The 22,998-nt window shown below is 42.7% G+C and overlaps 1 protein-coding gene across 1 annotated transcript in view; it reads left to right on the top strand.

Moving 5' to 3' along the window:
* Positions 1 to 22,998, top strand: part of CENPU (centromere protein U) — a 44,160-nt gene that overhangs the window by 13,763 nt on the left and 7,399 nt on the right. Inside the window, exons 4-8 of the mRNA XM_065946446.1 lie at positions 10,223 to 10,328; positions 16,267 to 16,327; positions 16,814 to 17,047; positions 19,994 to 20,060; positions 21,169 to 21,277. Coding sequence (XP_065802518.1) covers positions 10,223 to 10,328; positions 16,267 to 16,327; positions 16,814 to 17,047; positions 19,994 to 20,060; positions 21,169 to 21,277 — 577 coding nt within the window. The remainder of the gene's footprint in view (positions 1 to 10,222; positions 10,329 to 16,266; positions 16,328 to 16,813; positions 17,048 to 19,993; positions 20,061 to 21,168; positions 21,278 to 22,998) is intronic.

Genomic DNA, 22,998 nt, shown 5'->3' with positions numbered 1-22,998 from the left:
TTGTTTAGTTGCTGAGTCGTATTCAGCTCTTTTGAGACCTGGTAGGCTGCAGCTCGCCAGGCTCCTCTGCCCTTGAAAGTTCCCAGGCAAAAATTTCGGAGTGGGTTACCATTTCCCTCTCCATGGGATCTTCCTGACTAATCAATTAAACTCATGTCTGCTGCATTGCAGGCAGATCTTTGCAGTGCTTAGGTCCAAATATAGCTTGTTTCCTGTATGGAGATAATTATCTGTTCCTGGGGTTTATAGTATATACCAGATATTTAATTCATTGCTCGGAGATTTGTTGTACGTTTGAGAGGCTCTGTAGCCCCAAGGAAATTAAGGACTTAAGTGGTATTTTGATCTGAGACCACCATGGTGAGGTACATATTAATATGTCATGTACATACTGTAGAATAGCCCGTTCTTTTAGGTGTGTCTCCCATAGTTGTTTTCTTAGGGCCCGGGAGACCAAGTGTGGGCTCTCCTGAAACCCCTGAGACAATACTGTCCAAGTGTATTGTTGCATTTGGCCTGAGTGGAAGTCAAACAATTGTGAGGGGGCAATAGGCGTGGATACAAGAAAAGGGATCTTGAGGTTGAGCACAGTAAACCATTTAGCATCCTCAGGGGTTGGGCTAACGTTTTATAAGTATTGGCCACAAGGGAGTGAATAGGGGCCACAGTGCCATTTCCTGCTGTGAGGTCTTGTACCGCTCTACTTTCCCCAGTTGGTTTAATAACTGGAAAATAGGAGTATTGCATGGAGACTGGCATGGCGCCGAGAGGCCATGTTGTAAGGGTTTAGGGATGAGGAGTTGTAAGCCCTTCTTTGTTTCCAGCTTCATGGGATATTGTCTCTTGTTAGGGTAAGTGGCTTCTGGCCTAAAGCTGATTCTTTGAGGTTGGGCATTGATGGCCCTCCTGGGTACGCATTGTTTCCAAAATGCGGGTTCACTCCTTGTAGAATATGGCTGGGAATAGGATCTTGCTCTTTTCACTGGTCTCCTGTGGTCAGAGTCAAAATACAGGACTGTTCAAGGTATCCTAATTGTTTACTGGTTCCAGGGGAGCCCAGAAGGGCCCCTCTCTGCTAGTACACCGAGGGACAACCAGAAAGGCAGGTGACATCAGACACTTCAGATTGACACGGGAGAAGCCCAGTGAAGTAACGGATGAGAGGCTTTGCATCGACAGCAGTCACTGTGCAGCTTTTGGAGGAAAGCGGCCCTGCTTGAAAAATCAGGAGTAAGTAAGTGGCTCAGGTATCAATTTAAAAATCCATCTTATTACCTGTCACGTCAGGAACTACCCAGAGCCCCCTCAATGGAGATAGACCTCTCAGAGGGAGCCTCCAGAATCCCCGTCAGTTTAGCTTGAGCCCTGGCCTGTCTTTCTCATGTTGGGCTCTCTCTTCTGCTCATTATTAAATACTCCACTGTTAAATACCCAAGGCCACCTCTAGGAGTTGGGTCATCAGGGTTTGTTGCCTAATTGTACCTTCTGGAGTTTCAGCAGAGTATCAAGGGCAGACTGACTGATCAGATGTTGTCATAGCTGGGATTTGCCCTCGGGATTGGAGGGTTCAGTGTTAGTCAGTTTTCCAAAAGCCACCTTGGCCCCTGAAAGAAGGCTGGGTTTTCTTATTCTTGGGTCACTCCTTGAATCCTTTCATAGTTAATTGCATTTTTGATAGGTTTTTTTCATCCCTTCAAATAACACAATGGATCACGTGTTTCATGGCTTCTGTCCCATCCCTGGATTCACAATACCAGTGGGGCTCCTGACTTTGGACTGCGTCTCCATCCATTACAAAATGTTTGGGTTGGTCAAGCTGGTACTATGCCACTGGACTGCTGCCCACATTCTCTGCTTTTCCTCAGGTCCAAAGCAAGTATTATAGTAGAACTATTTGGACATCCTCCCAGTCAAAGGCCAGAGGTAGGGCCTGAAACCCTGCAACAAACTTACCATTGTTTTCAGTATACCGGCCCCGTCTTTGTTTGCATTGGACAAAATCAGTTCAAGAGAAAGGCACGTGTACCCTGACTGTTCCTTCACTGTCACTTCCCTTCAAGGGCGTATTTTCTCTGATCCTGGTTGATAGGAAGTTCCACTATGAGTTTACCCTGGGGGCAGTCAGTCTCCCTTCAGGGGTGATGAAGGGTGTATGGCACATAGGAATGTGGAGTTTGAGATTGGTCATTGGGATCTGGGAAACTCGGTGGCTCTGGGGAAGCAGAGGAGCCTTTGTTTCACCTCTGAGAATTGGAGAACGTTAAAGGGGATCATCTAAAATGCCGGGAGTGCTTTCTGATTCGCCTGGCTTTTGGTTACAGGAGCCCAGTAGAACAGGGTTTTGGTAAAGAACCATGAAGGCTTGAACATAGGGAATCTCAGTCTATTTTCCCATCTTGTGACAGTAAAGATCCAGTTGCAAGATGTTATTGTAATTTAGAGACCGATTTTCAGGGCATTTTTCTCCATCTACCTAACGTACATAAAGGCATGGCAGTGTTACGGTAAAGTTTAAGTTTTTCTCTTTTCAGTCTTCTATTTTTTTAAATTTACAATTTGGTATCTTACTGGTGGCTCAGACAGTAAAGAATCTGCCCACAATGCAGGAGATGCAAGTTCGATCCCTGGGTTGGGAAGATCCCCTGGAGAAGGGAATGGCAACCCACTCCAGTATGCTTGCCTGGAGAATCCCATGGACAGAGGAGCTTGGTGGGCTACAGTCCATGGTGTTTTGAAGAGTTGGATATGACTGAGCTACTAACACTACTGCTACTACTAAGTATACTTTCCAGATGTGTTTCTTATGGTTTAGAAGAGGATCCTGCCATGTTGAATAACCTGCAACCAAGAGCGCTTCTAGAATTGAAGTCCAGAGTCCTGGAGACAGTCCTTGGGAGGTTTATGTCGGAGGGGAGTTGGAATGTCCTCTGAATTCCTTTCTCATCTGATGGGATTTTGAGAGTCTCTGCTCCCTTTAATTCATAACCTGACATCTCAGGTCAGCCCAATCTCTCCAGTGAGGGGCACCCAGTAAGGGACATTTGAAGCAGTGCCAGTGTGTTGGCAGGACTCCACTTGTTGGCCATGAAGCTCATGTCCTATAAAGTTTTCCCTGTGTTGGGGTGTATTCCTTGATGGGGAGCACCTATAAAACCTAGGATGTGGGCTGCGTGCAAGTGGCCAGTCCAGTAGTTAGTCTGTCCCTGTGTGAGCGCTGCCAAGTGGAGCGGTGAAGGAAGTCCTGGAGGTGCAGAGTGAACTCCTGGGGGATGTGCAGGGCCTCTCCGATGGGAGACTGAAGTTGGGTACAGTACAAAAGGCCATGGGTGTTAGACAAGGAGGGCCTGGAGGTGGGAGTATTCCCTCAGGGGATTGATTGGACATGGGGTAAGGTGAGAGACCAGACAGCAGAAGAACCCAAACCCTCTCCTCTGTCTGACGGCTTCGATAAAATCGGGGAGAGGGTAATGATTCTATCTGACACAGGCAACAGCGAGTTTGAACAATGTTTCCCACATAATTTAACATACCAAATGAACCCAGTTAGTTTAGGATCTTTCTTTGGGGTGCTCCAGGGACCCTTTGAAGCACCCCCAAAGTATCTTGAGGTCAAAAGACCTTTAGTTCAAATTTGATATTTAGGGAGTCTCAAAAATCTCAAAAAGTTTTTTTTTAATGTATTTATTTTTATTTTTGGCGGTGCTGGGTCTTTGTTGCTGCGGCAGGCTTTCTCTGCTTGCAGCGGGCAGGAGCTCCTCTCTCACTGCCGTGTGCGGGCTTCTCATTGTGGTACCTTCCCTTGTTTCAGAGCACGGGCTCTGAGAGCGTGACTCTGGTTGTGGCTCCGGGGCTCTGGAGCGCAGGCTCAGTACTGTGGCACATGGGCTCGTTGCTCCATGGCATGTGGGATCCTCCCAAACCAGGGGTCAGGGATGGAACTGGTATCCCCTTGCATTACAGGCTGTGTCTTTTCCACTGAGCCCCCAGGGGAGCCTTTCAAAAAGTCTTAAAACACCCAGTCAGATGGAATCAAAGAGTCAAACAATGGCTTGTTAAGCTGAGGTGAAAATAATTTTCAGAAGTAAATACAGATCCCTTCAGGGGATAGGCACTCACATGATCTGCTATCAAAAAGGTGTATTCTAGGAAAACCTTGTTCCCTTATGAGAGAAAAACAAAATTCAGTCTCACATCAACCTATTAATAAAATGTGTTTACCTCATTTAATCCAACTTTAGAAAATTCTGACCACATACAAAATTCCTTTGTCATTGTTCCTCTTTTACAAGCATTCACTACTTTCTGTAGCCATATTTTGTCCCTTATTCTTTCCCCATTCAGAAATAGCCAGTTCCAAGGCAAAATCACCTTTTTTCCTTTCAACAAAATACATTTCTATTCTTCATACCCTCTTTTCTGAGAACACACATCCTACTTTCCTTAAACAACCATGAACTGTCTTCTACATTAGCATTCTATAGGTTGGTGAAGGACATCGCAAGGTGGCACAAAACATCTTTAGTTTTTCTCTCACAAGAAGACAAGAGTTGATAATTTGGACCTGTGTATAAATTAATATTCTCAATATTTTATCTTATTTGAAAAGGCCTGGATTTTCAATGAATTCCTGTTGTTAAACTTAATTAATTTCAATTTACCAAAATTTGCAGAGTGTTTTAGACGGATGTTTCCAAAACATAATTATTGCTATAGAGTTTACTAAAAAGTTCTTATCCTGCTTATATTTACTTAAAAATTTCATATCAGCTTATTTTCCCTGTTGACAAATTTCATAACAAACAATATGTACTTAGCACTCAATAACTCTAGGTACGATTAAAGTATACTTACTGTTGATCACTCTAAAGTCAAGTCTGTATTAATTAAACCCACAAGCTTAAGCTAGCTCTAATGCCAGAGGTTAATTAAATATTGGATATTTCCCAGATCACATGAAGCCAAATGTATCCTAGTGAGCCTCTTTTATCTTTCTGAGAATGTATATAAGCGCTCAAATTCCTTTAAGCCAATTAAATAGAGCTCATTTAGAAGTTAATTTTCTCTAAAGACAGACCCAGAGATCTCATAGTTGTCTCACTTGAATATAAAGTGGCCCGGCTCCCCCTTCAGTCTGGGGGACGACAGATGAGTCAAGTAGTTCCTGAGAACCTGGACAGGATAGTCACAGAGGAGAGTGAGTAAAGCTCCTGGAGCTCAGGCAGAGGATCTACATTGCGGAAGCAGAGGAGATAAAAATGCACGAACCTGACTTTGTTCTCTAAAATCCCAGCAAGTAACTCAAGGCTGGTGGTGGTTCAGTTGCTCCGTTGTCTCCAATTCTTTGTGACCGCATGGACTGCAGCCCACCACTTTCCTGGGTCAATGAGATTTCCCAGGCAACAATACTGGAATGTGTTGCCATTTCCTTCTCCAGGGGATCTTCCCAACCCAGGGACTGAACCCACGTCTCTGTAATTGCAGGCAGCTCTTTGGAGTGCTTAAACCTAAATACAGCTTGTTTTCTGTATGGAGTTAACTGTCTATTTCTGGGTTTTATAGTACATCTCAGATATTTAACTCATTGCTTTGAGATTTGTTGTGACTTTGAGAGGCTTTCTAACCCAAGGAATTAAGGACTTAGTGGTATTTTGATCTGAGACTTCCGTGAACATACTGTAGAATAGCCGTTCTTTTGATGCATCTCCCATAGTTGTTTTCCTTGGACATAAGAGCCCACTATGTAGGCTGTCCTGAGGCCGTACTGTCTAGGTGTATTGTTGGATTTGTCCTGAGTGGCAGTTAATCCACTCAAAAGCAAACAAATATTGTGAGGAGGGATAGACAAGGATGCAAAGGAAGGCGTCCTTGAGGACAAGAACACTTAGGATACATAAGGATTGACCAAAGCAGGTGGTTAGGGACCACAGCATCATTTACTGCTCTGAGGTCTTGTATCACTCAATATTCCTCAGTTGACTTAATAGCCAGAAAAATGGGAGTGTTGCATGGAGATTGGCAGGTCACCAAGAGGCAGTGTTTTAAAAATTTGTCTATGAGGGATTGTAACTCCTTCTTTGCTTCCAACTTTATGGGATATTGTCTCTTGTTAGGTTAAGTGGCTTCTGGCCTAAGGCTATTTCTTTCAGGTTGGGCATTGATGGCCATCCAGGGTACTCTTTAGTCCCAAATGCGGGTTCTTCCCTTGTAGAATATGGCTGGGAATAGGACCTTGGTCTTGGTTGGTCTGATGAAATCAGAGTCAAAATACCAAGCTGCTCAGGGAGTCCTAATTGTTTAACGTCCCAAGGGAGCCCTGAAGTGCCTTGTAGTTGTGTGGTCACTCATTTGTGTCCAACTCTTTGCGACCCTGTACACTGCAGCACGCCAGCCCTCCCTGTCTTTCATCATCTCCAGAGCTTTCTAAAACTCATGTCCATTGAGTCAGTGAGCCATCCAACCGTCTTGTCCTCTGTCATCCCCTTCTCTTCCTGCCTTCAATCTTTCCCAGCATCAGGGTCTTTCCCAGTGAGTCAATTCTTCGCATCAGGTGGCCAAAGTATTGGAGCTTCAGCATCAGTCCTTCCAATGAATATTCAGGACTGATCTTTAGGATGAACTGGTTGGATCTCTTTGTAGTCCAAGGGACTCTAAGGAATCTTCTCCAACACCACAGTCAAAAGCATCAGTTGCTCGAGGCCTTGATGTGATGCCGGACTCTTGTCCCAGCCAAACATAGCACACAGTAGACCTTTGAAAAGGCTTCCACCAAGTGCATCGAGCCAGGCTGTGTCCACCCCACCCCATTTCAGCAGTGGGACCCAAGCGTGCCCAGCCTCCAGGGATAGGACAGCGACCCTAGTCGGGGAGGTCAGAGATAATAAAGTAGGCACTGCTTTTGTTTCCTTTTCTTTATCATGTTGCCGAAACTACCTTGAAGTATAGTTGATTTGCAGTGTTGTGATTGCCCCGGATTTGGGTATTATGTTATCTATGGCTATCTCTACTGTTTCTTCCAACTTTTTGCCTTAGAAGGTCGAGCAGAGTGGTGAGCATCAGGTCCTTATGAGTTATTAATCTCTTTTCTGTGAATACCAAGCAGGAAGATAGGAGATAAGTTTTGTGTATTATCTCTTAGAAATAGAGATTTCCGTGTAAATGTCCATGGAAGGAAGGAAGAGGAGAATCTTTGTGGATTATTTGTTACAGATACTGATTTCTTGTCGATTTCCATATGGACCTCCTAATTCGTTCCATGCTTTCACTTTGATTTCTTTTTTTTTTTTTTCCAAGAACCATTCATTTGACATTAATGTCTCAGAGTCTCTTTCTGAATCATAAATTTGCTGACTTGTATGTCTATTGTTTTGTTCACCCAGATAATTCCTCATATGCCATGTTCTACCTTTGCCTGACTGACTTCCCTTAGTAGTGGTGGTATTCAGTCACTTAGTTGTGTCCAACTCTTTGCAACCCCATTGCCTCACGCCAGGCTTCCCTGTCCATCACCATCTTCCAGAGCTCTCAAACTCATGGCCATTGAGTCAGTGATGTCATCCAACCATCTCATCCTTCATTGTCCCCTTATTTTCCTGCCTTCAATCTTCCCCAACATCAGGGTCTTTTCTAAGGAGTCAGCTCTTCGCATCAGGTGGCCAAAGAATTGGAGCTTCAGCTTCATCATCAGCCCTTCTAATGAATATTCAGAGTTGATTTCCTTTAGGATTGATTGGTTTGATCTCCTTGCAGTCCAAAGGACTCTCAAGAGTCTTCTCCAACAATACAGTTCAAAAGCATCAATTCTTTGGCACTCAGCATTCTTTATGGCCCAACTGTCATATCCATACATGACCACTGGAAAAACCATAGCTTTGACCTTGTCAGTCAAGTAATGTCTCTGTTTTTTAAAATGCTATCTAAGTTTGTCCTAGCTTTTCTTCCAAGGAGCAAACGTCTTTTAAATTCATGGCTGTAGTCACCATCTGCAGTGATTTTGGAGCCCAAGAAAATAAAGTCTGTCAGTGTTTCCATTGTTTCCCCATCTATTTTCCATGAAGTGATGGGACTGAATGCCATGATCTTCATTTTTTGAATGTTAAGTTTTAAGCCAGCTTTTTCATTCTCCTCTTTCACCTTCATCAAGAGGCTCTTTAGTTTCTCTTTGCTTTCTTCCACTAGGGTGGTGTCATCTCCATATCTGAGGTTATTGATATTTCTCCCATCAGTCTTGATTCCAGCTTGAGCTTCATCCAACCTGGCATTTCACATGATGTACTCTGCATAGAAGTTAAATAATCAGGGTGACAGTATACAGCCTTGACATACTCCTTTCCCTATTAGGAACCAGTCTGTTGTTCCATGTCTGGTTCTAACTGTTGCTTCTTGACCTGGATACAAGTTTCTCAGGAGGCAGGTAAGATGGTCTGGTATTCAAATCTCTTTCAGAATTTTCCACAGTTTGTTGTGATCACACAGTCAAAGACTTTAGTGTAGTCAATGTTGAGGCAATATGAGCGCGTGTTTGAAAAGAATTTTCAGATACAGAGCATTTCAGAAGGGAGTGGGTTTATTAAGAACAAAGAGCAGAGATAATGTGGGCATTGCGAGCGCAGTGGACTGACCTCCTGACAGACCAGGGGAAGTCGACCATTTTCATGAGTTAATAGCCAATTTTTATAGCCTCAAGACACAATTCTTGCTGGAAGGGGGCATTAAGTTATTGATTGGGGGCACTCTAGGGTGTTCACTGGAGCAGACGTTTTTGCTTAATTGGGAGTCAGGAAGCTTGTTGGGTTCATCAGGGGGCTTTTGGCAAGGTTTGTGGCAATCCAGATTAACCTAATCATCACCTGATAGTGCAGCGTTGCCCAAACCTTCAGTTTGTAAATAGTGCAGTATCTCCAAAGTGCCACAAAGCAAAGTACAGTAAAGCGAGGTACTGCTGTGTCTTCTTTGAAGCAGTATCTATTCACATCCTTTGCTCATTTTGAAATCAGGTTATTTATCTTTTTATTGTTGACAGGTTAAGAGTCCAGCTCGTGTGACTGGTTACACACAGAGATCCAAAAGTTGGTGTGGTTTTCTTTTTTCCCCTTGTTATTCCCAGTAGTTTTAAAGTAAATAAATCCCTTTGCTTACTTGTTGTCAATTGCTCAGTCATGTCTGACTCTTTGAGCCCCCCTAGACTGCAGCACGCCAGGCTTCCCTGTCCTTAACTATCTCCTGGAGTTTGTTCAAACTCATGTTCATTGAGTCGGTGATGCCATCCAACCATCTCATCTGCCGCTCTCTTCTCCGTCTGCCTTCAATCTTTCCCAGCATCAGGGTCTTTTCCAATGAGTCAGCTCTTCACATCAGGGGGCCAGAGTATTGGAGCTTCAGCATCTGTCCTTCCAGTGCCTGGTTGAGGTCAGTACCAAGTATATTACTAACTTTAAGATTGTGCAGTTGCTCTGTTCATTATCTAAACAGCTGTTTATTGTGCGTTCATGGTGAAACCTGAGCGTGAATTGGGTGCTTGGCTCTTTCCAGGCACCCCTGCAGCTGTTCCTCCTCCCTCCCTCTCACAGGCCCAGCCCCGGGGCCGAGGCCTCTCCTGTGACCCCTGTTTGCTCAGCAGGTAGGAGCATCCTCCTCAGCACCTCTTCTGTGTCTTCCCACCAAGGTTGTTTGGTCTCTCTCCTGTATCTTGATTCGAGTGAACTTTTCCTGCTTCACTCCACGCCCTGGCAGTGCAGAGGGGAGGAGAGGGGAAGGGGTGTGCAGGAGGACCGGGATCCTCCCCAGAGGGCCAGTTGTCCACGGGTTTGAGCCCACCCTCGCCAGGCACTTTGTGGGGTGGGAGAGTCGGGGGTGGCCAGGCACCCCGGGCCCTTGGGCTTGGAGTTCATGAGTTCATGCAGTGTCTCCCAGGCTGCTCTGTGATGCTCCACAGGATGAGGGAGCAATGTCAGACCTCCTGTTTATGCTTATCTTTTAGCTCATTTAAAAGTTTCTGCATCATCTCTAAGGACAGTAAGGATATAGGGTAACTATCCATGTGTGTATTGGTGAAATGGTTCACGTTTGTTCTTCCTGAGGTGTGGAATCAGAAGTAGCCCATGTAATTGGTTTTGATTTTATTAGCCACGTAAACAGGTTGCTTTGTACACCAGTGTAGAGGGACAAACTTGCTTACTTCCCAGATGACCAAACTTCTAAATATTTTTTTTTTAATCTCTTGTAGACCCTCCTCTACACAGCACGGCTATATATGCTGATGAGGAAGAATTCTCCAAGCACTGCGGGTCACATCTCCCCTCAATTCCTCAAGAAAAAGAAGCAGAGAGAAGGTGTGGGTGGATCGCAAGCAGTTGTTTACTCATGGTTAATGGCGTTTCTGAGATGTTTTTTAAGAGAGATGCTTATAAAACCAAAGCTTTTTAAAGATCCTTCGAGTCATTTTATGTTTTTCCTCAAGAGAACTGGGACAGAAAAACTTAATTTTTCAGTAATTGATGTTGCTTATAATAACTATAACTGACACCTGATTATCCTAGAAAACATCCCAGTGGAGGTTGTTTAGCTTTGAGATAAAACGAGGAGAGGAAAGGTTTTGAGAGTGTAGAAGTTCAGGTGATTTTACAAATTCTCTTACCCGTCACAATGGGATGTTTTCTGGGGCAGGGTGGGAATAGGGGAAAGAAGCTGATAATCCCAGAGGAAACCCAAAGTCTGTTGTAAATTTCAGCTGTGTTGTCCCTTGGGTGCATAGGTTTGAGTTTTATAGATTTCTGTGGGGTGCTGGTTCAGGAAAATCTGCCCAAATGACTCAACAGACAACTTGAGGACCCACATGGTGAAGAACTCTTCAGTAGCCGTGGTTTGAATTATAAACTATTCACTAGTGCAAACCCTGACTTAAGGACCTCTGTTAGGTAAGAAGTCAGTTCTAGTTACTGACTATATTTTGAGACTTAACTATATTTTGAGAGTTAACAAAACTGCATTTTTAAAACAAATACCCTATATTTTGAGAGTTAACAAAACTGCATTTTTAAAACAAATACCCTACTTGGGCAGGAGCCTAAATGGGACGTCTGTCCGAGTTTCTCCATCTGGGGATGCCTTGTGGTCCTTGCTTAGGAGACTGCAGGTTTTCTACCAGATGTTACTGGAAATCAGTAACGAAAGCCAAATATTTGGAAAACTGCACACTTCATTTTAAATAGTGGTGAATATAATTTTTTCAGAAGAATTTTTGAATGGGTGAGATATTCACATGGTTTAGACATATAGAAAGGTTAATAAGAGCCTCCATCTCCTCTCTGTCATCACAGCTCCTGCCCCCACTTCTTCCCTTCCCTACCACTGGTTTTATTCTCTTTTTTTTTTTTGGCTGTCCGGGTCTTGGTTGCTGCATGGGCTTTCCTGGTTGCGGTGAGCTGGGGCTGCTCTCTAGTTGCAGTGGGCAGGCTGCTCATCGCGGTGGCTCCTCTTGGGGAGGAGCACGCGCTCCAGGGCGCCGGGGCTCGGTCGCTGCGGCTCCCGGCTCTGGAGCACGGCCCGCTGGTTGTGGGGCACAGGCCTAGTTGCTCTGTCATATGTGGCATCTTCCCAGAACAGGGATCAAACCTGTATCCCCTGCATTTGCAGGCGGATTCTTATCCACTGCACCACCAGGAAAGGACCCCCCCCCCCCCCAAATCCCAATATTTGTTTCTTATGTCTTTTCACAATTTCTTTGTGTTACCAAAAGAAGTATGTCAGTCCCGCTGCTTACTGTCAAAAGCCAGTAAACAGGCCAGGTTGGTGGAAAGGAAAGTTTGCTTTATTTCAGATGCCAGCAACTGTGGGGGAAGAGGGGTGGATATCTGTCCAAAGGCTGACTCCCCCCACGCCTTCGTAAGCAGGAGGTGAGAGCTTTCATGGACAGGGGCCAGGGGGTCGGACTACATGCAGAGACAGCACAGTCGTCTCGAGCAGTCATCTCAGAATGGCCATCAGTGGTCTCACCAGCGTCATCTTGGTGGTTTTTGGTCCAGTTAATCTTCAGTTCCAGGGTTGGTTTGTTGCCATTTCTTTGAGGCCAGTTGAGGCAGCTCGTGTCCTGGATACAGTCTGCTAGTGAACGTCTCCACCTGGGGTGTTAGTGTCTATAAGACAGCTGCAGGATATGGCTCGGAATATGACCTTACAGCTCTTGAGAAAGAACTAAAGGTCCTTGGCTGTGCTTAATGACCACATTATTATTAGTCTCCTTTGACTGTTTCCCTTTGTTTCCGCATTTCTCACTTCTCTGATTAGACTTATTCTTTGACTAAAGTTTCCCACAGATGAAAGGCAGGCAGAGGACATAGCCAGGGGGCAAGGACACAGGGTCCTGCTCCGCTTCAGTGCCCCCTTTTCTTTGATATTATCAGCCTTGAGGAGGGACAGGTGCAGAACAGGAAAGGCAAAAAACTTCTGTAGTACCTGGACAAACATTTGAGAATTACTAGACATATTACAATGAGGATGATAATCAAAATACACCTTTGCACTGTTCTCTGTCTTAATGATTAAAGCCGATGTACAATGTCTGTTTAATAGGCCACAAACAGGCTGTTTTACTTAGCCTGAAGTTCTAACTTAATCATATGTAGGTCAGAATGACTTCCCTAAATCTCAGTAGGTGAGCACTTCTTCCATCACTTTCCCCTTTGAAGTTGCAACTCTTTCCATAGAGAGTATTGATAATCAGTATATTTTTCCAGCGTTTCCAGAGTGGTTCATTTGCCTGCTCTCGGTTCATCCATGTCCCTCAGTGCTAGGGCTCCTTTTTATTTATATACTTGACTAGTTGTCCATGTTGGGGGATAACTACTCAGATCCCATGAACAGGCTCTGGGTATGTTCATAGGGAAATGTGTTATAGGCCACACATTTTATCATCTGTACCCAATTTTCACACAAACATTGTACATGTGCTTTAAGCCATAAAATTAAAGCAGTGCTATACATCATGAGTAGTTATATTCTGTGACAACTTTACTGGACAGTTTTTCCATCCTGAATATTAGAGTCAAAAGTATGATTAGAAACAAAACAGTTGCTTTCCATTAGAAGTCTCTGTTATCAGAATTAGACCAATATTCCAGGAGAATTTTGTTTTTCCAACAAAGAGGAAAAAAAACAAATTTTGTCTTGCATCAGTTTACTGTTAATAACAGAATTTATATACCTAATTAAATTTAGTCTAATCTTAATCCTGACAACATAAAAAATTTTGTTCTCAAAGCTCCTTTTTTAAAAACCTTTTATCATTTTTTGGATCCAAACAAATTTGTCCTGTATTTCCTTATCCAGAAACAGACAACTGAAGGATAGTATTATCATTTTTTTTAAACAAAAATATTTCCATTTGTTCATACCTTTTCTTCACCAACAACTCATATCCTATTTGTTTTATGCATAGAAATGTTATCATTTTTACATATCACAGTTTTTAACCCTTGAAACCTTAAGAAAACCAAGTGATTGAAATGGTACACCAGCATTTTCTGATTGGCAAACTTAAGAACATATTCCACAACCTCTAAAAACATACATTTTTTCACAGCATAGCTTTTCTCCAGTGGTACAACATGCATGTTTAATAAACCAAAACATCTTTAGTTTCCCTCTTAGTCTTACAAGAAGACAAAAGTAGGTAAATTTAGATTTGTTTGATTTGTAAGTGCTCATATTTTTTAAAGGCAAATTAAATAGAGCTCCTTTACAAATTAACCTCAGCTATATCATACAAAGACAAAAACACATATTGAGACATACAAATGTCCAGACCAACAGAGATCTCATTATTTTATCTTTTCATATTTCGTGAATTAGACATTGCAATTAAACTTAGCAGTTTATGGATAATAGTTAGAATAGCCAAATTTACATACTCAAAAGGCTTTCCTCCTTTTTTTTTCCTCCTAGCTTGAAGTTTTATAATTAACCCAGGGCTGGAGTTCCAGGCAAGGTGGTTGTATTTCAATGACACGATAAGCCATAACTTCAGATTTTCCCCTAGGCACATTTTTGTTTTCTCAGGGTCTGAAAAAAAGTGTTTTATCAAGCTTAGCTTTCCCTAACTGCATATGCAAAAAGAACTTAGTTTTTTGAATGTTGAGTTTTAAGCCACCTTTTTCACTCTCGTCTTTCACCTTCATTAAGAGGCTCTTTAGTTCCTCTTCGCTTTCTGCCATTGCTGCTAAGTCACTTCAGTCGTGTCCGACTCTGTGCAACCCCATAGACGGCAGCCCACCAGGCTCCCCCATACCTGGGATTCTCCAGGCAAGAACACTGGAGTGGGTTGCCATTTCCTTCTCCATTAGGGTGATGTCATCTCCTTATCTGAGGTTATTGTTGTTTCTCCCGGCAGTCTTGATTCCAGCTTGAGCTTCATCCAGCCTGGCATTTCGCATGATGTACTCTGCATTGAAGTTAAATAAGCAAGGTGACAATATACAGCCTTGACGTACTCCTTTCCCAATTTGGAACCAGTCTGTTGTTCCATGTCTGGTTCTAACTGTTGCTTCTTGACCTAGATACAAGTTTCTCAGGAGGCAGATAAGGTGGTCTGGTATTCGAATCTCTTTCAAAATTTTCCACAGTTTCTTGTGATTCACACAGTCAAAGGCTTTAATGTAGTCAATGGAGGAGAAATAGATGTTTTTCTGGAATTCCCTTGCTTTTTCTGTGATTCAACAGATGTTGGCAATTTGATCTCTGGTTCCTCTGCCTTTCCTAAATCCATCTTGTTATATGGAATTTCTTGGTTCACGTTCTGTTGAAGCCTGGCTTGAAGGATTTTTGAGCATTACCTTGCTAGCATGTAAAATGAGCACAATTGTGCAGTAGTTTGAACATTACTGTTCTTTGGGATTGGAGTGAAAACTGACCTTTTCAAGTCCTGTGGCCACTGCTGAGCTTTCCAAATTTGCTGGCATATTGAGTGCAGCACTTTCACAGCATCATCTTTTAGGATTTGAAGTAGCTCAGCTGAATTCCGTCACCTCGTAGTGATGCTTCCTAAGGCCCACTTGAGTTAACAGTCCAGGATGTTTGGCTCTAGGTGAGTGATCACACCTTTGTGGTTATCTGAGTCACTAAGGTCTTTTTTGTATAGTTCTTCTGTGTATTCTTGCCACCTCTTCTTAGTATCTCTGCTTCTGTTAAGTCCATACTGTTTCTGTTCTTTATTGTGCCCATCTTTGCATGAAATGTTCCCTTGGTATCTCCAATTTTCTTGAAGAGATCTCAAGTCTTTGCCATTCTGTTGTTTTTCTCTCTTGCTTTGCATTGTTCACTTAAAAAGGCATTCTCATCTCTCCTTGCTATCCTTTGGAACTCTGCATTCGTCTTTCCCTTTCTCCTTTGTCTTTCACTTCTCTTTTTTTCTCAGCTCTTTGTAAGGCCTCCTCAGACAACCATTTTGCCTTTTTACGTTTGTTTTTCTTGGGGATGGTTTTGATCACCACCTCCTGTATGATGTTACGAACGTCCGTCCATTGTTCTTCAGTCATTCTGTCTACCAGGTCTAATCCCTTGAATATATTTGTCACCTCCACTGTATAATCATAAGGATTTTGATTTAGGTCATACCTGAGAGGCCAAGTGCTTTTCCCTACTTTCTTCAATTTAAGTCTGAATTTTGCAATAAGGCGTTCATGATCTGAGCCACAGTCAGCCCCCAGTCTTGTTTTTGCTGACTGTATAGAGCTTCTCCATCTTTGGCTGCAAGGAATATAATCAGTCTGTTTTCAGTGTTGACCATCTGGTGATGTCCATGTGTGGTATTGTCTCTTGTTGTTGAAAGACTGTGTTGCATTTTGAAGTTGGTGTTAAATGTCAGATGAAAAAAGTTAAAGGACTCTCATTAGAAATTTAGGGTTATTTTTTCCTTTTCAAAGGATGAAAGAAGGTATTCCCTTTTCTGTCCCCAAACATGGGCCTGTATCTGCGGATTAGGACCGGGGGTGCCCGTGTACCTGGGAGTGGTGGCAGGGAGGAAGGGGCACTTCTGACGGGACCACAGGGGCAGTTACGGGCTCTTACCTGCCTGCTCGAGCTCAAGTGATGCGGCCTGGGTGTGCGAAGGTGTGGGAGGTGACGGTAAGTCTGGGGAGGTGGCAGACCCACCCTTGACAAGTGGGAAATCTCATTAAACTCAGCTTGTTTTTGTGTCAGAGGAACAACTTTTAGAAGACACGTGAATAAAAATGAAATGTGTGCAAGATACTGATGGTTTGTTCTTTGGTACAGTTCGGACACTTCTGAAATTGAAGCAAGTGAAAACGAGTCTATAAAGATTAGTGCCAAAAAGGTATGCCTGTTCTCCCATCTTAATTTGTAAGATATTTCATATCCTATTTAGATTGGATGCAAGTAGAAGAAATGTTCTGTAAAGTATTTCATATACTGTTTGGATGCAAATAGAAACAATGTTCTGTAGCATTATTTTTCATAAAGAGTATATTATGTTTCAGAAGGTACTTTTTTAAAATAATAATGATAGAGTTTTGTATCTGAAGTGTTTTTCATCACAGAGATCTCAAATCTCTGTGTACCGTGTCAGTTTTCATAGGGTCCATGTAACGTGTGTAGATGGTGGCTAAACACTCTGTTGGGAGTGTTTGCCGGGGACCCTTTAATCCAGGTTTCCGGTCCTGTCCACTAGTGAGGTTGCCATCTTTCTGTTATATTCAGTTTTGAAGTTTGGAGTTAAGAAATGTGGACCTTATGGTTATCTACTAACAGGAATGATAAGCGTTTGTATTTTCTAAACAATAAGGCTGTTTTCTTGATCTAGCCAAGAAGAAAACTCAAGCCCATCAGTGACGAATCTGAAAGCCCTGAAGAAAGTGATGTAAGGAGAAAAGTTAAACACACAGAGAACATAAATACACGGCATGAAGCTGTTTCAGCTACAGCACTTCCGGAACTTTCAGAGAAACCAGCTGAAGCGGTCACTCCTCAGAAGACAGGACCCCAGAGTGCTGAGTCCTCTGCTGAGAAAGCGACGCTAGCCACAGAACGTCAGCTGGTAAGAGTGTCTGCCGTCCCCCTGGAGAGGAAAAGCTGAAAATGTCCAGCGGGGAGGGAAAGCATTTTCTTTTTCCTTCGCTTCTTTTGAAGGATAAGTTTTTTTAATTTTTCTTATTATAAAAGTATATTTACTTTAGAAAATTTAGAAGGTGTAGAAAGGAAGATAAAGTCCTTTAATTCCATCACCCCAGAATAAAATAACCACCACATTTTTTGGTCTACACTCTTCAGTCTTTCATTGAGCTTTTCTTATCCTACGTGAAGATTTCAGGCTTCTGAACTCCAGATCTATCGAAATTTCTTTGTTAAGCCAAGTTTTGGTAATTTATTATAGTGCACATAGGAAATAAAACATCACCCAATAACTAGCTTTTTAGTATCATGCTCTTGGGTTCTAGAATTTCCTTTATTTTTTTTCCTTCATAGTTTGTTTCTTGGCTGAGATTCCTTATCTGCTTAATCATTAAGTCCATCATTTCCTTCTTGGGACATATTAATATTTATGAGAGTGACTTTGAGGTCTCTGCTTTCTAAGTCAGGTACAGTCAGCCCTCTGTATCTGCAGGCTGCACATTCATAGATTCAACCAACTACTTGATAGGAAATATTCGGGGACAAAAATTACATAAAGTTCCCCAAAAGCAAAAGTTGAATTTGCCACGCAGCAGCCACTATTTTCACAGTACTTGTATGTATTTCGTAGTAGTCATAGTATTTACGTAGTATCTGTGTTAGGTGTTATAGGTAATCTAGAGATGATTTAAATACAATGGGGAGAAGTAGGTTATGTGCACGTGCTACCATGTTATACAAGGCTTGAACATCAGTGGATCTGGGGGGCCCTGGGCGATCCTGGACCCACCTTCCTTGGATATTAAGGGGAGACTGTACCTGAACTATGGTGGGTCAGCTTCTTTTGAGTACTTCTTTTCTATCTTGACTACAGGTCACATTTTTTGTGTAACATTTTTAATCTAGTAGTTTTAAATTGTGTGTTACACGTTGTTGATAGGTGGTTGAGATTTTGAGTTGTGTTTTCTTCTGAATGTTGACTTTCATTCTAACAGGTAGCTTGATTATTGGCTGATCAGCTTGAACTTCTGTGGGTGTGATTTATCCCTTGTTGGGGTCAGTGTGTGGAAAGCCTCAGTGGGTCTCACAAGCCTCTCTAAGTCAGTGGGACTCAACCTCTATATTAATAGTCTTCAGTTGCTGCAAAACAGAATACCACAGCCTTTGTGACTTCAAACAATGCATGTTTATGCCTCACACAGTTTCTGTAGGTCAGAAGTCCAGGCTCGCCTTAGCTGGTGAGGGTCAGGGTCTCACAGGCTGGAGTTGAGGTGTCAGCCAGGACGGAACTCTCACCTGAGACTCGGGGTCCTCATCTGGGATCACGCAAGCTGTTGGTAGAATTCTGATCCTTGCCATCGCAGGCCTGAGGTTCTTGTTTCCTCTTGGTTGAAGCCGGGAGTCACACTTGGCAACCAGAGGCTGCCCTAGGTCCTCGTCACAGGGCCCTCTTACAACGTGGCAGCTGGCGATGTCTTCAGAGCCTGTCAGTCTGCAGTGGTGGCCTCCTATGTGATGTGACTCATCAAGGGGGTGACCATCCCACCAGAGTCACAGGAGCCACTCACTCTCAGGAGCGGGGGATCGTAGGGTGCTTACCACACCCCCAGTCTCTGTTGAATCTGGTCAGAGACTGGCTTTAGGCTTAGTTAGGGTGGGTCTAGGGCAGCCCTAACTCTCAAGCAGTGTTTCTTAAGCCTTTCTCATTGTTATCCTCCCTAAGAAGCCTTTTTAGACATTTTTCCTCCTAACCATTCCCCCAACTGAGTTTTAACATCATAAGTACACCGTGTATCTATTCATATACCCGGCACTTTGGAGGGTCACAAACTGTTGTACTGTAATCTCTAAGTCTGTCTGGCCCCCGCCCCGGGGCAGGTGGAGATGGCGCGATCTCAGCACATTCTTACCCCTGAGCTGGGCTCTTCCCCCTGCTCAGCTGGACCAGTAGCTCTTAACTAGTAAGTGAGGCCTCTGCGTTTTCTCCATCTGATTTCCCCCAGTATTCCTTGTCCTTTATCACCTGTTAGGTCCTTGATCCCACGATAGCACATGCAGCGCCCCGTGTAGCCTCCCTGCGAGCCTAGAGTAGGCGTCAGGGACCCTCAGGGACCCCACCCAGGCCCCTCGTGTCCTCTTCCAACAGCCTGTTGCGGGGGCTTCGGTCGCTGTGCCCTGCTTTCTGCCTCCGCAGCAGGGCCGGACGCTGCTCTCTGGGCACGCAGCTGCTGTGCTGCCCTCTGGAGGAAGGTGTCCCGGGCCTGGGGGCCTGGGGGGCCGCGGCAGCAGTAGGTTTGCGTTCTGAGCGTCTCAGGCTTGTCCTGCCTGTTGTCCGATGCCACCCCCCTCCCCGCTTTATGGTTGTGCATGGCAATAGAGCTAGTTCAGGAGCTGTCACTTCCTCATAGCTTAGAGCAGAAATTGAACTGATTCCACATACTATCACCCTAAATAATAAAAGCTCAATTTCCTCCAAGGCACCCAATGTCATAAGCCAGCTAAAAGTTTTAATTACTTTTTATTTTGAGGTAGTTTAATTTGCTCAGTATTTCCTTATATTAAGTTAGATAATTTATATGATTAATATATTAACTTATAACAAAATGAGGACGTGGAAGTCACTCAGTGGTGTCTGACTCTTTGAGACCCTCATGGACTGTAGCCCACCAGACTCCTCTGTCCAAGGGATTTTCCAGGCAAGAGTGGGTTGCTGTTTCCTTCTCCAGGGTATCTTCCCAACACAGGGATCCTGACACAGGGATCGAATTGTAGCAAAAGTATTGACAGTGTCTGATAATGCTGTCTTAATTCTTGTTTTAAGAGAACCTTCTCTTACATGAAAATCTTTCCTGTGATTTTTTTTTTTTTTAAGAAAACTCAGAAGAATAAGATGTTTCCTGGCAAAAGGAAGAAACCAAGAAGTGATGCCACAGACTCAGGTATAGATAGTGTTTTATATGTAGTCAATCATTCAAGAAGTTCTTTTTTAAAAATGTATTTTTTAATTTGATAAAGTAGTACATTTAAGTATATGATATTTCCACTTTAAAAAGGTAAAAAATATGTGACTTTGGAGTAACTGAGTTTTCCAGCAATCTATCATGAAAATTTTCAATATACAACAAAGGATAAAGAATTTAACAATATATATTCATATACCTATTACCTAGATTTTACCATCAGAATTTATTTCTACTTGCTCTAGCACCTATTCATTAATCTATTTTAATTTTTCATCACTTATACACTCTTTTCAGACATCATACTATGTACTCTTAGAAGCCTTCTTTCATTCAACGTAGCTTTGAGAGTCATGCATATTATTCTGCATCATTTTTATTGGCACAAAGTTTATTGAAAAATAGGAAAATAAGGCATTTTTTCCTCCAGTTTTTTAAAAGATAAGTTTTATAGTTTTCTTATTATAAAAATATTTATTTTAGAAAATTTCAAAGGTATAAGAAAGGATGATAACATCACCTACAATTCCATCTCCCCAAAGTTAACTGCCATGTTTTTTGGTCTATACTCTTCAATCCTTTTACTGAGCTTTTCTTACCCTATGAGTGGGCTCATATCCTTGTCATTCAGTATTCTACATGCTATTTTAATGAATATGTAATATTTCATTCACAAATGTGCATAGTTTAGTTAATCTCTTATATCAACTGTCTGAATCAATGCACGCGGTAACCTCCATGTGTCCTAGTAGGGGTCCATCAGGTAGATTAAAACTGACAGAACACGGTTAACAAAGAGACCCATCTCCAGTAGCGTTGGTAACAGCCGGCTATTAAGTAAAGGCGCAGCGAGGCAGCTGAGGGACCACTGTGCATTTGCTGCTTCAGAAGTGGGCCCCCAAGGAGCAGCGCTAGAGGGCGCCCTGCAGACAGGGTTTGAGCCTGTCTTCTCCGTGTGTTTCTGCAAAACCTGGTGCTGTGTTTAGCAATTTGGTGGAGTACTTTTGTTGTAGGCTTTCAGGTCCCTGGACCTAGAGCTAAATGGCTGATAATCAGTATATTAAATTAACCTGTCCTGATGTTCTAGATACTTCCGACTGTGCACCTATTTGGTGTTTAAAAGAAAAGAAAGCCAGTGACATCATGGAATTAGATGTGTTTTTGTCTGCATTCGAGAACATTCTTCTAGAGTATGAGTGAGTCTTTTGATGTTGTCATTTACGTACCTAATAAATTTTCCTTGAAATAGCACTTCTGCTCACCCCACAGCTTGATATGTAGAATTTTCATTATCATTTTTACGTACTTTAAAATTTCTATTATACTTTTTTCTTTAAGTCTCTGATTTAGTATTGTGTTTTTATATGTCCATGTATGTGACTTTTAAATTTCTATTTGTTAATCTGTCTTAAATAGTTATAGTCCAATTTCATGGACTCGTAATACCTATTTTTGAAATACTGAGGCTTCCTTTATGGCCTAGCACATAATCTCTTGGGAAGCTCTAATTATTGGATCTGTGTAGAATCAGTATTACTCAGTTTTTCCTGGTATTTCTATCAATTTATGCTACCTCTGTAGAGGTTATTTTACTAGGATATCATGTTTAAAATACTCTTTTAGATTGAACATTTTATCTTTATGAAGTGACTCTTTTCATTCCTAAAAATGCTTTTTTTTGGTTTTAAAATCCTTTATCTCATATGTCACTCTATTTCTTTAACTAGTATTTGCCAAATTTTACATTCTTTGAACTTTTACTTCCTACCTTTGTCTCACGTTAAGCTGTTATTTATTACAAACTCCTTTTTAATTCCAGTGTCCATCTTTGAATTTCACTTTAGTCAGTTACACTTAATTATCCCTATCTTTAGAAGAATGTATTGATCCTGTTTAAATGTATAACTCCCCACCAGTAAGATTAGAACTCTGGCAAGCTGTGATGTCTTGGTCTTCTCTCCCTGCCCCCACCCCAAAGCACATCATGTTTATAATACCTGGAAACTGTTTAATTCTGGGAAAAGGGCGATCAGAGTTGGTACAAAATGGCTTCTGTTACCTGTTTCAGCTCAGGATCTAGACTTGACCTTGCCAGAGCCAGTTAAGAACTGCAGCTTCTTACTGGTTCCTGGAGTCGTCCGCACAGGGCTTTTGGGGCTGTGTGTCTGTTGGTTTTCCTGTGGAGGAATGAGGTCTGGGGTCTCTTATTCCACCGTCTTCTGATGTCACTAGAAATACTTTTTAACATCCTTTTTTTTTTTTTTGATTTAAAGTTTTACAAAAACTGTATTCAAAAGATGCAGGCCGCCATCTCTCTTGCTTAGCGTCTTGAAGAATTAGGCCATGGACCTGGTCCCCTTCTCCTGGGCGACTTTTCCTCATGTATTTCCCCCAAGAAAAAAATAGCTACATGACAAGCTGTCACTCACACAAGAGGTTTATTTTCAATTCAGACTTTAAATTCTAGTGTCGTTCTGTGACGAGGCAGAAGAGGGGGTAGCTCCCCCCTGGCAGGGTGTGGGTTACCATGGGTCTGCGTCCAGCTATGAGGGAGGGAGATTGGGCTCTTCTGTCCCTGATGACAGGGACCCAAACCAGTTTCTTTGTTTGGGTCAGCTTTATAGTTTTTGCAGAACTGAATAGCTGGCTTCTGGCTACTTACTTATCAGTTAGTCCAAATATGTGATCCAGTCCCTTCTCCAGTTGTAGCAGGGAGGGAGGAAGGGCTGAAGTCTGCTGGTCACTGGGTCAGGCGACAGGGAAGACTGGGATTGTCTGGGAGCATCACTTTCCATATGGTTTAGTGTCACCTGTGGGTGTGGCCAGTGTCGGGAAGTGCTGGCCACATGCGTGAGGACCTAGGAGAGAGAGTTCCAGTTCTTTTTCTTCTCTTGAGATGCTTCCAGTATTTTTTTAA

The sequence above is a fragment of the Muntiacus reevesi genome, chromosome 10 (genome assembly GCF_963930625.1).
Source record: "Muntiacus reevesi chromosome 10, mMunRee1.1, whole genome shotgun sequence".
Classification (NCBI taxonomy): domain Eukaryota; kingdom Metazoa; phylum Chordata; class Mammalia; order Artiodactyla; family Cervidae; genus Muntiacus; species Muntiacus reevesi.
Note: the sequence above shows the minus strand (reverse complement) of the source record. Positions and strands in the feature narration are given on the sequence as shown.